Source organism: Leuresthes tenuis, unplaced genomic scaffold, assembly GCF_036924035.1.
Source record: "Leuresthes tenuis unplaced genomic scaffold, fLeuTen1.0.hap1 SCAF_11, whole genome shotgun sequence".
Taxonomy (NCBI): Eukaryota; Metazoa; Chordata; class Actinopteri; order Atheriniformes; family Atherinopsidae; genus Leuresthes; species Leuresthes tenuis.
This window is the reverse complement of record NW_027325365.1, coordinates 13,437,500-13,451,749: the sequence shown is the minus strand read 5'-3', so window position 1 is coordinate 13,451,749 and position 14,250 is coordinate 13,437,500. Positions and strand designations below refer to the sequence as shown.

Below are 14,250 nucleotides of genomic sequence, written 5' to 3'. Positions count from 1 at the left end.
GTTTTCAGTTAATGGCAAGTTGCAACTTTGCTATGAGATGTCACTACATTCAACACACTGGACCTTTAAACCGTTTTTTTAAATTCATAATCTACAGTAAAAATCTTAATCTGAACAGGTCTAAGAAAAGGTTACCAAAATCCATCTCTGAGATGTAGTGAAGGCTGAATTAAAGGTCAGAGTGAAATGAAAATGCTCGTGTTAAAATACAAGAACTTTTACGTCTTTTCAGCAGTCTACAAGGCATTCTAATCATATTTCTCAAACAACGTACTGTACAGCAGAAGTAACACTGAATTGAGACAAATTAGACACGATAATGCATTTTTAGCTTCAACATTTTTGTGTTGTACTTTTTGCCTTAAAGCTGATGGGGAAAAATATGTGAGAAACAGCTGGGCAGAAAATTTCAGGTGCTTTGAACACCCACACACATCAAAGTATCTCTTACTGCCAACAGAATGTGTTACCCTCTCTGTAGAACTACCTAAAATGTAGGACCATACTTGGCTACTATATAAAAATAAAATAAAAAATAATTAACATATTATAGAATGAGAAAGAATGATCTAATACTGTCTTTGGGTCACAGACTTTTATGTTACACTTGCAGACATCGGTCACTTCCACCAGGTGGCGCCACCTCGATGTTCGCGTTGGAGAAGAGAGAGCGGCGGGACCGACCAACCGACCCGGACAGCTCGGAAAAGAGGCCTTTTCCTGCATTTCCGCGACAAATATAACGATTGCAAAATACCTTAGTCGGTAAATATTGTATGATTGTTAATGCAAGTGAAGTATAATGATCTCCGCAGTGCTAACGCCGATAGCCAGCTAAAGCTAGCCTTAACGGCTGACCTGTTCAAATATGCAAGAAAAAGTTTAAACTAATAACTCTGCTTTGCTGAACTGAAACTGTGTGTTGCATGTGGGATTTGATGTGTTTTTTTTTTTTTTTTATGTTTTGGTCATTGTATCGTGAAAGTTTTTCAAAAGGTTGGGATAGAAGCTAGTTTCTTGATGGACCGAGGGACCATGTTTCGGAAAAACTACCCGAACTTAGCCGTGGTGACACACGTGTTAAACAACGGTAAGTTACAAATTACTTCTAAGTTATCAATCATGCCCTTAGCGTTACCGTGTTTTCCTTTTCAATCACTTTTTTTAAATACATATTGAACCTCACGTTTTGAAGTGCACATCGGGTTTAGTGTCGTTAAACTTTTAAAAGTAAATAAGACTAAATTAGCTTCTTCACTGGCTGTGGTGGGGCACCTGTTGCTCATCAGCCACAGCCACGTGTCTCTGGTTTTATTCCCCCTCTGGTTCGAGAGAGAGTTTTCAGAGAAGTCACGTGGTGGGTTCTTACAAATGAGATGGTCTACTGACTGGACAATACCAGGTTACTGAAACCTAGATGAACCGTTATCATTTCTAACGAGTGTGATCGCACGTAGGCTAATATCATACCTACATATTTATTTAAAATTACCTGAGAGCAAATATCGACGCTGCCAAATACTTGTTTAGACACCAGCCATCATCCTCACAATATGGTGATCAGTTCATTTCAGTTTGGGATAATTCCCTTATCTTGACAGTGCTGCATTAAATAGGAAAGTTACTTAGTTTTTCGAATGCCTCATATCCCCAGGCTGCACATTAAACAGCTGATAATTGCTGCTGCTGATGCTTTCAGAGCTTAGTGCATGGTGGTCTATTTTGACCTGTTTCAAGTGCGTCCTCTGTACACTACTCTTTGTGTACCACGTACTGGAAATGTAGTTCACTGTCTCACAGAAATCTCAGCTGACAGACTAACTATGTAGTGAACAAGAGGACAGTTTAAATGCAGCATTTGTGATGGCTGCATTTCACTGTTATGACTTACTGATGAACTGGGCTGTAGTTAAAAAAATAAAGAATAAATCTGCTTCACGTTATTTTTCTGCTACGACACGTCAGAATTAATGCTGAACATTGTGATTGCAGACATTAAGTGGTACATGCTGGTTTAATGAGCCATTGTTATTGTATTTCATTCAAACAGAGGGGTGTACTAAGAAGGTAGGTTAGCAAGCAATTTTAGCCTAAAAAGAAAGTTTTCACTGTCACATTGTTGTCTCTCTTATAATACACTTCTTTTCCAATTAAAGGTTGAAGAGCTTTATCTGAAGCTGTCATGATGTAAACAGCTGGCTTGAAGTAAAGAGCAGGCATGTAGTAACTTACATATTAATTAGCACAAGTTTCACTTTTCTGGTTTCAGTCCTCTCTCGTGCAAAAGCACTTTGAATTGTTTTGTAATACCTCCTGTTCTCATGAATGACGTGTCAGCTGATTGACACTTTATGAGGAGAATAAGTGTCAAATGACACATAACAGCTTGCACAGAGCCTGAATAGACCTTGAGTGCCATGAAAGGCGCCTAACAAATACAATGTATTATTATTATTAATCCTAACCACTGTCATACTGTTTGTTATCTCCGAGAGGAGGTTATGTTTTGTCAGCAGACACCAAGAAAGCCCGGCTTTGTTGAACTTGCTTCGTAGTACGTCCCTCTGTGCCTTTTCTGCCTTTAAAAATGAGTCTGTACTGTAAATGTGTGGAGTGAATGGTGTGTTATACCAATATAGTTATTTATAGTTATTATCATTATACATGCTTGTTTATCTGTGATACATATTTGTCTTATTATTTTATTGGACTCGGGTGGGTGTGTTTGTATGACGCAGTTTGCATCTGTGCACAGCTTTGCAGCGGGTCAACTGAACTGCTTTTGTTTTCTTCTACTTCTTCTTCTGTTTGACCTTATTAGCTACATTTTAGCAGCTAACAAGCCGTTAGCAAACCTCCGCGCCAGGCGTTTGTTTTTATCTGCGGAGAAATGTAATGTAGAAGTGTTGGTGTATTCACGATAGGTCAGTAACTTGAAGTGGTCAAACATTTAGTCATCATGACCCGTTGACTGCGGTGTAATCTCTAAGGGCACAGAAAATATCCGGTATGCTAAAGCTAAAAAAATTTTATCAACACAAATTGAAGCTAATGCTAGCAAAGCGTACACTCGACTCGTGTTTGTGTGTCTGTTCTTGTCATGTTTTATTATTATGATGCTGCCTTAGCTAGACTTTATTTTAAATCCCCGGGTTATTGTCTTTGCCCCGGAAAGGGATGTTTGTATTTCCGTCGTCCTCTCGTCACTTGTTAGCAGGAGACGCTAGTTAAGCTAAAAGATAGCTTGGGACGTGCCTGCGTTCACGACGTGCTCTCCTTTGTGTTTCGTCTGGACCACCTGCGATGTTGGAGGTTCTTTTTCTGCCTCGGCTTTTTGTTTTATGAAAGAGAGAAGTCAAGGTCCACGTACTTTTTTCCCCATCCTGGACTGTTATTTTTTTGTTTTTTAAGTCCAACACTATTACAAAATATGGCGGACGGCGGGCACTACTACAACGGTAAGACACACGCTTATTGCTGCATTAACCTTATATCTTTGCTGCTGTCACAATTTTTCTTCAGATCGTGAAGACTTTATGGTGAAGAGAGAGGTCAGGCGAACAGATATCGTGGTCAATGGAGGTAACATATGTTATGGGCTGCCAGGATACCTGATCAATTATAGAATGGATCCAACTATTACATAAGTTTTAACAAGTTGCTACATTATTTCTTTAACAGAAACCAGTTTTTTTATTGTATTAAGATGAGTAAAAGTGTTTCATGGTAATTTAGGTAAGGTCCTGATGCACGTTGTTTTACCCTGTCTCAACATGGAGGGCCTTTAGTGGTCTAAATCCAAAATGTAAGATGTAAGTGTGAATTACTCTTTTTAAAGGTATCCTTTAAGTGCAGCTAGGTAATAAGACCAAATAACATTTAAACATGAATTTATAATAAGAGTAATGGATTTTTTTTTCTGTCTACATGAATTTGTGATTAAAATGCCAGCATTAAAAAAGTAGTTTTCTGTAGTAAAAGTACATCCTATATTGACTAGAAGAGTTGAGAGTAGAGTAAAACGAAGCCTCCTGTAGCTTCTCTACAATAATCTCATACTTGTTGAGCAAAAAGGGTTCAGTGATGTATCAGCAAAATAGTTCAGTGGTTCATACCTAAGATCAATTGTGTTCAACACATTTTACAAACCTAGCTCTTCTCTCCCAATATGAACTGTCAGTGCTTTTGTGCCCTGTGCTGTTTTTTGAAGGGATGTAGTTAAACAAAGAGCTCCTCTTCCACTGCATACTGTCATTTCTGGTGCTGCAAGTTTTAGTTCCCATAGGATTTTTTACAAACATACCAAAGCGGTGTGTTCCTCATCAGAACTTGCAAACCGAACAAGTTGCATATTACTAATGCAACATGAGGGACCATTGATCTCAGCTTTCTCAACAGAAAAGTCGCATTGTATCAAATTATTTTGACGTATCATCTGGCCCTAACTGCAACCAGTAAGAGACATTATTGGGATTCTTTGCAAAAATGTTGTTATGTGCATCAGCTGAAGTTAGATATCTTGATATGGCTTAATGCTTTGTATTTAATGAAGTCAGAAATGAACTTTTACTGTCTTTTCGCAGAGCATGATGATAGAACTGCACCGTTTCGCAACCGCAAAAGAGGAGGCCCCCACAAGGGTCGGCCATTTGACAGGTCGCGCAAAGACCGTCAGCGGGGAAGTCACTCAGGAGGGTTTGGAGGTCATGGACCACGAGGCGGGCATGACGATACAGATGGAGATATTACCATGAGTGACAGCTCTCAGGACAGCAGCTCCCAGCACAGATTGTAAGTTTTGATCATTTTACCGCCATCCTATAGATTATTTTTTTTCCTTTGCAGTGGCAGTGATTGATAAATGAATTACCTAATATTTAGGAGTATGTAAGCAGGGCCTAACACTGAAGGAGCACATGTAAAACATTCAGTAGTGCAGACAGAACCTTAAGGGCACAGTGAACATTAACAAATAGTTTTTCCTCAGCGAGCAGTCATGGAGAGAGACTGTAATGAGCCGTTTGATTTGAATACAAAAATATGTATTTTTAAAAATATTTTGAATTTTTTTTTTTCTAACAGTATCGACGTAATCCTGATGTTGTTGATATCAAAAACTGCCCTAAACTATATTGACAACATGAACCTTATGAACATATCAATATTCTCAGTTTAAAAACCACAAAATTCCCTGGAGAGGCTGTTGGTATTTATTTGGTTTCAGTCTTGTGCTGAATATGTTGGTCTGCATCAGACTATAAAATAAAAAATATGTTTAGATCTGTTTTTATCATTTGTTTTTTTTTTTTTGCATTTGCACTGGTTACATGTGTTACTCATAGCTGTCACAGAGCTGTTGTGGTGTGATGACGCTGACACACTCCTCCCTAAATGGGTGATAATGTACATGAGAATACTTTTTTTTACCCTTTCCCTCCAGTTCTTTATTTCCATACAAGGTAGCACATACAGAAATACCTAACTTCTGTGGTATGGGTCTCTTCCATCAGCCCATATCGAAACTGTACGCTCGAGTCATAAGCAGAAAGAGAAAGCAGAACACTCCTGAACATTTTCACATTTAGTCTGCACGGCACAAAAATCTGAGTCGTCTGCCCAGATGAAAATGATCTCGGGGAAATCCAACAATGGAAACACATCTGTCATTTTCAGATCAATTCGTTTAGATAGAACACACACTGGAGTAAAAAGGATTGAAAAAAGACCCTGATTTTTCCTTTAAGGTAATAATGAAAAATCCAGCAGGCTTACAGCAAATGCGGACTAATGTTATGTGGCGCACAAATATTTGTTTAGGCAGCAAGTCCTGATCTGAAAAGTGATAATACAGTCTTAAAAATGAGGCTGAGAGAAAGTAAGCTTTAGTTTAATATTTTCCAAGTTTGAAATGTATCAAAATGTGTTGCTGCTCCTACGGGAACTATTAAATGTAAAGAAAATGTTTGCAATTAAAACGCATTAGAACCCAAGAAACATTGATGAGGAATGTGCCTTGTAGTCCGTGGGTATAAAGATATGGAACCCCTACAACAATGATTACCATCTATTCATTACATTCAGCTCGGCTGCGGTCAGGTCGGGGACTAAGAGTCCTTGTTGCAGAAATTTAGAATCTCCCTTCTTCAACTGGAGTGAATAGAATAAAAATTTTCTTCGGGATAATAAAGTATTTTTTTCATTTAATTTCACAGGACCTAGATGAAGGCACTGGTTTCCCTTAACATTTGAAATTATGCGTTGAAATGTTCATATCGTCTTTAAAGAGAACTGTCCGTTTTGTCGTCTTCAGCAACCCGTATGGAAAAGGATTTCGGAAAAGAGATGTACGGTTCAACAGGCGACAGGACAGAGGAGGAGGAGGAGGAGGTGGAGGTGGAGGTGGGGGAAGTGGTAGAGGAGGAGGTGGAGGTGGCTACAGAGGTGGAGGAGGTCTGAGAGCCCGATCAGGGTGGTACAAAGTAACGGTGAGTGTCATCACATTTGAACTAGTGCATCAACAAATCCACATTGTAATTCAGCATAGGAGATTATATTTTGCTTTGTCTGTTTGGCAGATACCACATGGAAGGAAATATGAGAAGAAATGGTTAGTGACGGCTCTGCAGAATATCTGTTCGGTTCCCTACACACCTGTGCAGGTGAGTTTAAGCACTGTCTGATAATTGCATGCTGTAATTCTGTATTAACTGTCATGGTAATTCAATTTAGAAACGATTTGTTGTCCCGTGTCTGTGTCCAAATTGAAGATTTGAAGGACTTGTTTGTCTCTTTCTTCCCGTTTGTCTGTTCAGTACCATGTCGACCATAACAGGGTCCATTTCTATGTGGACGATTCAGCTGCTGCCAATGCTTTACACAAATGTTCCCATAAGATCACAGACCCAGAGGGTTTTAAGGTACGTTTGGTATCACCTTTGACCCCTGCAAAAATGATTCGAAACGTGACATCCTTAATGATCAGTTTTCTTAAACCAAATGTAGCTGCTGTCTGTGCTCTGACTTTCAGCTCACAGATGGTTGTTGCTGTGCCATTGAGCTCCTGTCTTCTTGAATTATGTGTTGCAAATAATTATTAATAACTATTATCAACATTTAGGACTGTTATCTGGAATCTTCTCTCAAGAGTAACCGTAAATTAAAGCTCGACGGGTGCGATATCTCTAGTTATTCATCTATTTTTCTGTCGGATGTTTTCTTCAAGGTGGAGGTACATGTCAACCCAAGTGCTCCACCAGCCTTCCTCCAATCTGACCTGAAGCCGGAACATTTAGAGCACCTGAAGGTGAGCTTAAGGACTTGATGCACTGTCTGGTCTGCCATGCCTGAGCAGGACTGTGATGATAACTACTATATCAGAAATATCAAATTCTCAATAGAAATATACTTCAGAGTTCTTTCTTTTCTCAGAAATAATGTGACTGAGTATATATGAAAATACTTTGAAGACAGTAAGAAAGATGGTTTAGAAAAAGGATTCCAGATGATGGGTAGAATTGGATTTGAGGGGGAAATTCACTTTGATTTTGACCATTTTTGTTGTTGTTTTTTCAATAAGGATTCTTACGTTGACTTTTATCTTTCACAGCAATGCATGGGCAAGCGTTTTGACGGTTCCCAGCAAGCATTAGACTTGAACAACATCCGATTAGACCCAGGTAATTACACTCGTTCTTTTCACACATAAAGCAGCTGTACAACGCTACATGTTCCACCAGAGTCTTGAGTTTCTAGATGAAAGAGTAGTGAAGTTAGAGGAGAGAGAAATATTAATGCCATGATGGTATGTGAAAGCTTTAACACCTTCTCTTCATCAATAATTTGAGCAGAGTGACAGCATTTGTTCTTAGAAGCAGCAGGGAAAACACTGCTCACCATTCTCTTAGTTGCTCTTAAACTGTCTTAGGAGCTGTCAATGGTAACAATGACTCTGAACCAAGTCTCCCCCTCTCCAGCAGTCTCTGTTCTTTGGATTGTGTCCGTTTCCTTTGCTCTTTTCCCTGCGTGTCGTCTTATTTCTGTGGTTCTATCCGGTGGGATTTTGATAGCCTTGTTACCGCAGCACAGTTGAATTTGAGTGGTTATAACGTGGTGAATAAACTGAGCCATAGTCTGCATGTCAAGAGATGGCACAGTTCAACAATGTAGTCGGCTATAATTCAAATGTTGTGAAGTACGTTATAAGTATAGTAGATGAGGTAAGAAAAATGAGGAAAAACAACTGTTAACACGTCAACTATTAACAGTTAACAACTTCTTAACACAGCTGCCTTGAGCAGATAAAAGCAATAGAAATTAAATTGGAACAACGTGTGCTTGATTATCTGACCAGATGAAATAGGACCTTGACCTGTCGGTTACTTTTTCTTCTTGTTTTCCCTTCACTGATTTGGCATATTTCTGTAATGGTATCTGTTTTTACTTGGTGACAGACCTGGAGTCCAATAACATTGAAGTCATCTTGAATAGGAAGACAAACATGGAGGCTGTCATTAAAATCATCGAATCAAACATTCCTGAGGTAAGAGTCGCATGGTTCGTTTATGGAAGGAGCAGGTGTGTGGGTATGATGTAGCATATATGCCAGTAAAGCAGTTGATCCAGTTGAGTGTGCTTAGAAGTCTTTTAATCTTTCCAGCTGGCTTGCTTGAACCTGAGTAACAATCGCATTCACAAACTTGATGAACTCGCTGAATTGGTTTCCAAGGTGCCTAATCTGAAGACACTCAACCTTTCTCAAAATGAGGTAAGACTCAGTTCATAGAATGACGAGCAGGCTTGACTTCAGCCTCAGCTTGTGTTATTTTAAACTGTCTGGTTTTTCATGCTTCCTCACGATAACTCTTCTTCTTGTCCAGCTGAAGTCGGACCGGGAGCTGGACAAAGTGAAAGGATGGAAGCTGGTGGAGTTGTGGCTGAACAGGAACCCCCTGTGTGAGCTCTTTAAGGACCAGGCAGCGTACATCAGGTCAGTCCATGACTCTTCGGGGCGAGAGGAGACATTTTACATGATGAGTATGAATGTGTGACTAAGGGGGTTCAGGATAATGCTGCAGTGCGATACAAAAGATAACGTTGTCCTTAAGTTGTGTTTAACGTGGCTCTGCGATAACCGAATCCATTTCTCCAGCAGTCGAGGATGAGCTTTGGATCAAACCCATGTTTCTGTCATTAACTGAATACATTTTTTGTTTGCGAGAGAAGAGGGAATCAAAGAATTATACTTTAAAGATAAACTGCCTGAATAATATTTTCCACCAACATGTGGAAGGATTGGGGTGTTTTTCTTTACTTATACCCATCTCCAGAGCTACCAGGTCTGGTCTGCACTTTGACATCACCATAACTGGAAGATTGAAACCTTAAAAACAATAAAGACTGGTTGGATATATGAAAATGATCAAAGATCTTCTTGTAATAGTGAAATTTGTGCAGGTTTCAGGGCACTTAAGTGTCTTACAAATGCATACATGCTGTATGATGCGCTTTATTTATGCAGCGAACTTCTATGGACTTTTGATTCAGTTTACCATCTTGCTCTCCAGTTGGTGATGAACTTTTCTTTTTCAAGCTGCAAAGTAATGTTTCTTACCTCCAAAAAGTTGCTGACGGGACGTCAAACTGCAGAATAATTCCAGCCGTCTCCTCTCTATGCCAGTTTTCAGCTTCTCTTTGGGGGCATTTTTTTTCAAACTTTGGTCTCATCTGGGTGTTATGGTTCTCAGTGACGCTCTACCCAGCACTCCCCTGCTGACATTCTGGTTAGTTGTCCCATAAACCGCTGTAAAACATCATCACACTCCTGATATTAATACAAGGGAGTTGAGCGTGATACTCTGGAGAAAAAAAACGTTCTGTGAGGTGCTCTCAAAAAATATGAATCCAAAAATGACGTTTTGAGCAGTACTGATAAACATATTGGAGAGGGCAATCCATTTTCATCTTGACAGATGTTTGGATGAAGAAAAAGAAAAATCACAGCCAATGATGCCCCTCCCCTCATAGCATCCTTGCCCACTCGGCCCCCCTGTATAAGGCGAGTATGGAAGGCTGGATAGCCCATGACGGGTAAGATCCCACCTCGAAACCTCGGGACAACCTAAGGCAGGCACAGTCACGATTACTCGGCCTCAGTCCCTGTAAGCTCTGACCCCCTGGGAGCTTGACGAGAGGTGAGAAGACGGGACTCCACGGGTGAAGCCGTTGGGCTGAGGAGGAGCGGGTTACGTGTCATCACTGACAACGATGAGCCAAAGAGAAAAGAGCTGTCTCTCTATTCCACTATGTGTCATCTTTTGCCCACAGCAGGCTTCTGCTTTTCAGTGAATGAAGTGGAGTTTGGCAAATATCTGTAACTAACCTCTGAGAGAAATATGTTCTGAACTGGAAATTAAAGGTTCAGTTTCCCCTGAAAAATGTTGAATGGAAAAACTGTGGAAACACTTCCTCCTCCAGTTTGGCTGTGACCAGTACAAAAAAAGCTCAATTGTTAAGCAGAGAGAGCAGAGTATTATCACTCAAGTCGAATGGCCTCCTCGCCCTTCTGTAACGCCGGGGCTTGGTCCCAAAATAAGATATGGAAAGAAACGCCTACTTAAAGTTTTGCACTTTGCACAGAGGAATGTGCCATCTCTTCAGAGTAAGATACCAAACTGAAAACTGCTTCGCTTGTGCAGCAGGGGAAACCGGGATGAGCGGTGGGACTGCTGGGTCCAGCTCACTTTGAGACCAGCTGTCCTTCCTGTTCAGCTTTCTCCTCAGGTTGTCTTTCTCTGCTGTAAATTACAGGCACAGACATGGACAAAATCAGTCACTTGATAAATGGAGATTGACATCTCTGAATGTTGGGTTACGTACCAGCGTCTCTGAATTTTACCCCATATTTCTTTTACCCAGACCCTGTTGTGTGCTTTTGTTTGTTTTTTTTTTTTGGTGATGTAGACTCATCTGTTCTCCTGCATCTTGGCCAGAGTTTGGGGGGGAAGTTTACACAAGACTGGCGGTAACCACCTCTCTCCCAGCCATGATTAACCTCTTTATTTTCCTAATTCAAAATGGATGTGTATCCTGGTTTCCAGCTCTGTCTAGTGGATTGTGGTATGTTTGTATGTGTGCACTCCTGGAAAAGTGTGCTTGTGTTGCTCTTCCATGTCAGATCTGTGTATATCACCATTTTGGGGGGAGAGGGTGAGTATACCTGCTGGTAAGTACACACTGGGTTGGGAGAATTCAGAGGGCACAGCATGAAACTGAAGGGAGGATCAGGGCATGTATTCTAGTTGGTTTGTGGATTTGCTTGCGTACAAAGAAGATTAAAGCCCTTGTGACACTGGTTATAAATCTGTAATTTATGTATCTGTACATGAATGTTCTCCCAAAAAGTTGTAGCATCTTTAGATTACAAATGAAAGGCAGAAACTGACATTAGGTGGATCAGAAGGGGCGACTGACAGTGGTATCTACAGTTAGTAGTATTATTTACTTGTTTGGGGAGGTTTTGGATGATAACTCTCTTGCTCTTGATTTTTTTGTTTTTTATTTGTTCCTGTACCAGTGCCGTGCGACAGAGGTTTCCCCGGCTTCTCAAACTGGTAAGTCCACAGGTTTTTTCTAGCATTTCGCTTTTAGAGTATCACTGTTATACTTTTAAGGTTTTTACATAAGGTTTTTACACGGGCCATTTGAATGACTTCATGACATTGATCATAATTTTTTTTTTTAAATAGTTGTAATCAAATGTTTATGTGAAATGTGCCTTTGCTTAAAATACATTTCCATTATCTGGAAATACCCTCACAGTCAATGACCACAGACTGACTTTGAACCTTTCTCATTCATCTTCCTTTGTGTGCTGTTTTCCTTAGGATGGCCATGACCTCCCCCCACCCATTGGCTTTGATGTTGAAACACCCACCACCATCCCTCCCTGCAAGGTTTGTTCATTAATTTTAACACTGATGTTGACTTTTGGTGTACCTGGTATTCAGTATAGCCTCTCAATCAATGTAAATGTAATGCATTAATCTGGATTATTGTCCTTAATCCATTTGAAGAATGCTTTAATTTGTTCATTTAGGGCAGCTGCTTTGGCTCAGATGACATCAAGGTTCTCATCCTCCGGTTCCTGCAGCAGTGAGTTTGGATGTTTCCTAAAGCAGAAATTCATCTGATAAGTCTGATCAGTTAGTTGTTTACGGGTTCATGTTCTAGTAATGTGACCCTACTAGTAAACTGTTAGCTATCAATGTATTTAATACAACACAGGTTTCAGAGTAGGAGTTTTGAACCAAAAAAATGAATAAAATCTCAGCAGCAAACGCAGGAAAACTGAACTCTTGACTGTTCTGCAGGTATTACAGCATATACGACTCAGGCGACAGACAGCCTCTTCTGGATGCTTACCATGATGGAGCATCGCTATCCCTCACAACACCTTACTCCACCCAGAACCCTTCCAGGTAAGAACACGTTTGAAGGCATCTGTGCACAACAATTTAACAAATGGGTTGTGTTTTTAAATGTTTAAACCTAATATGGTTATCTTAGGTGAACATTGTGTAGGTTTCTGTGTCACTGGCTGCCTTTACTCATCTTGGTCCTGACATCCTCCATCTGAGCGTCAGCTGCAGTTGCATTCATTCATTCGTCCCTTTCTTCTGGTGTTTAGGAGCAGTCTTGGGGAGTATTACAAAGACAGCCGGAACCTGAAGAGGATCAAAGACACAAGTGAGTTTCCCCTGCAGAGCTGTTCACCTGCTTTAAATTGTTGTTGACTATTTTAGATCCTAATGAGGTTTCCCCCTCTGAATCTTGCCGCTGTTAGCGATGCGATTTCGGCTGCTGAAGCACACGCGACTCAATGTTGTGGCTTTCCTCAACGAGCTTCCAAAAACGCAACATGATATTGCTTCCTTTACGATTGATGTCAACACCTGCACTGTGAGTTCTTGCTTATTCAGTCGCTAACGTTTTCCCCTCCGTGTTTACCTCCTCTTTTCTAATGCTTCTCATATTTTCCTTTACAGAACACACTACTATCATTCACTGTGAGCGGAGTCTTTAAAGAAGGTGAGTTGTTGATTTGGATACATTTAGGTTTTCCTCTGACAGACGCCCTCACACAAACTGAAAAGAACAAAAAAAAGCTGTTACAAGTGGTATTAATTTTATCAATGTGATGTATCTGTGTTTCAGTTGTTGTTGATGGAAAATCCCGAGAGTCCACAATGGCTTTCTCCCGAGTTTTCGTCACCGTCCCAGCAGGAAATTCGGGGTAAGTTTAACAAGCTCTTATTTTTTTCGTATTTCCTGATACTAAAAAAACTGTAATTAGGAATATTGGAGGAGTGACTTCTCCTGCCAAGAGAGAGAAATTCAAACTTAATTGTCCTTGTTTCTGTTACAACAGTTTGTGCATCGTCAATGATCAGCTTTTCATCCGAATGGCGACAACAGAGGAGATCCGTCGGGCCTTTGTGGCTCCGGCGCCAACCCCGTCTTCCAGCCCAGTCCCCACCCTCACCGCACCACAGCAAGAGATGCTCACCGCCTTCTCACTGAAGTCAGGCATGAACCTGGAATGGTCACAAAAGTATGTATATTTTTGACCACTCAACGTTGGCAGCGTTGTACGATGTCTTGTAATTGATTTAATGCAATTTTTTTCTGTCACAGGTGTCTGCAAGACAACGAGTGGGATTTCAACAGAGCAGCGCAGATCTTCACACAGCTGAAGGTAACACGAGTTACACCAGTGCTCTTCATCTTCTCGTTTATCACGTTGTTGGAAGGCAAAAGCCCTGAAATACTTCTTTTCTCTCCACAGACGGAAGGCAAGATCCCTGACGTAGCCTTCATAAAATGAAGAATTTAATCAAACATCTGTGAAATAAAGGCTGCAGTAATTTTATTTATGGCTTCCGTTTTCTTTTACTCTATGCCTTTTTGTTTTATTAAGAATAATGTAGATCCAGTTCACTTATGTTAACCATTGTTTTAACAGCAGAATGTCAACTGTGTGACCTGAGGCTGATGATACTGTTTTTCGTTGTTATTGTAACTTTACATTATGGTCATTTGTATAGACACTAGTACAAATTTTCATAGGAATAAAGACACATCTGATGATTTAAATTTGGTTATCTGGATTTGTTGTTGTATGTTGAACAATAAAATATATTTTGGCACACGGTTCATGCATCTCACTTAAGACTGAAATAACAAAAAGAAATA

The 14,250-nt window shown here is 40.2% G+C and overlaps 1 protein-coding gene across 3 annotated transcripts; it reads left to right on the top strand.

Moving 5' to 3' along the window:
* The first annotated feature begins 1,005 nt into the window (after positions 1-1,005).
* On the top strand, positions 1,006-14,209 carry nxf1a (nuclear RNA export factor 1a). 3 transcript variants are annotated; one of them, XM_072395567.1, is made up of 22 exons: positions 1,006-1,090; positions 3,523-3,582; positions 4,584-4,791; positions 6,311-6,485; positions 6,576-6,659; positions 6,813-6,917; positions 7,223-7,303; positions 7,607-7,676; positions 8,451-8,539; positions 8,657-8,764; positions 8,877-8,986; positions 11,573-11,609; positions 11,883-11,951; positions 12,095-12,150; positions 12,369-12,476; positions 12,686-12,744; positions 12,842-12,957; positions 13,044-13,086; positions 13,213-13,291; positions 13,427-13,609; positions 13,693-13,753; positions 13,844-14,209. In XM_072395567.1, exons 1-22 carry the CDS (start codon positions 1,021-1,023, stop codon positions 13,880-13,882), a joined length of 2,010 nt encoding a protein of 669 aa, XP_072251668.1. In that variant the 5' UTR covers positions 1,006-1,020; the 3' UTR covers positions 13,883-14,209. The 3 variants fall into 3 exon arrangements, with proteins under 3 accessions (XP_072251668.1, XP_072251670.1, XP_072251669.1); XM_072395569.1 differs by lacking the exons at positions 1,006-1,090; positions 3,523-3,582 and adding an exon at positions 3,203-3,458 and having other exon boundaries at positions 6,287-6,485; XM_072395568.1 differs by lacking the exon at positions 1,006-1,090 and having other exon boundaries at positions 3,473-3,582; positions 6,287-6,485.
* The last annotated feature ends 41 nt before the right edge of the window (positions 14,210-14,250 follow it).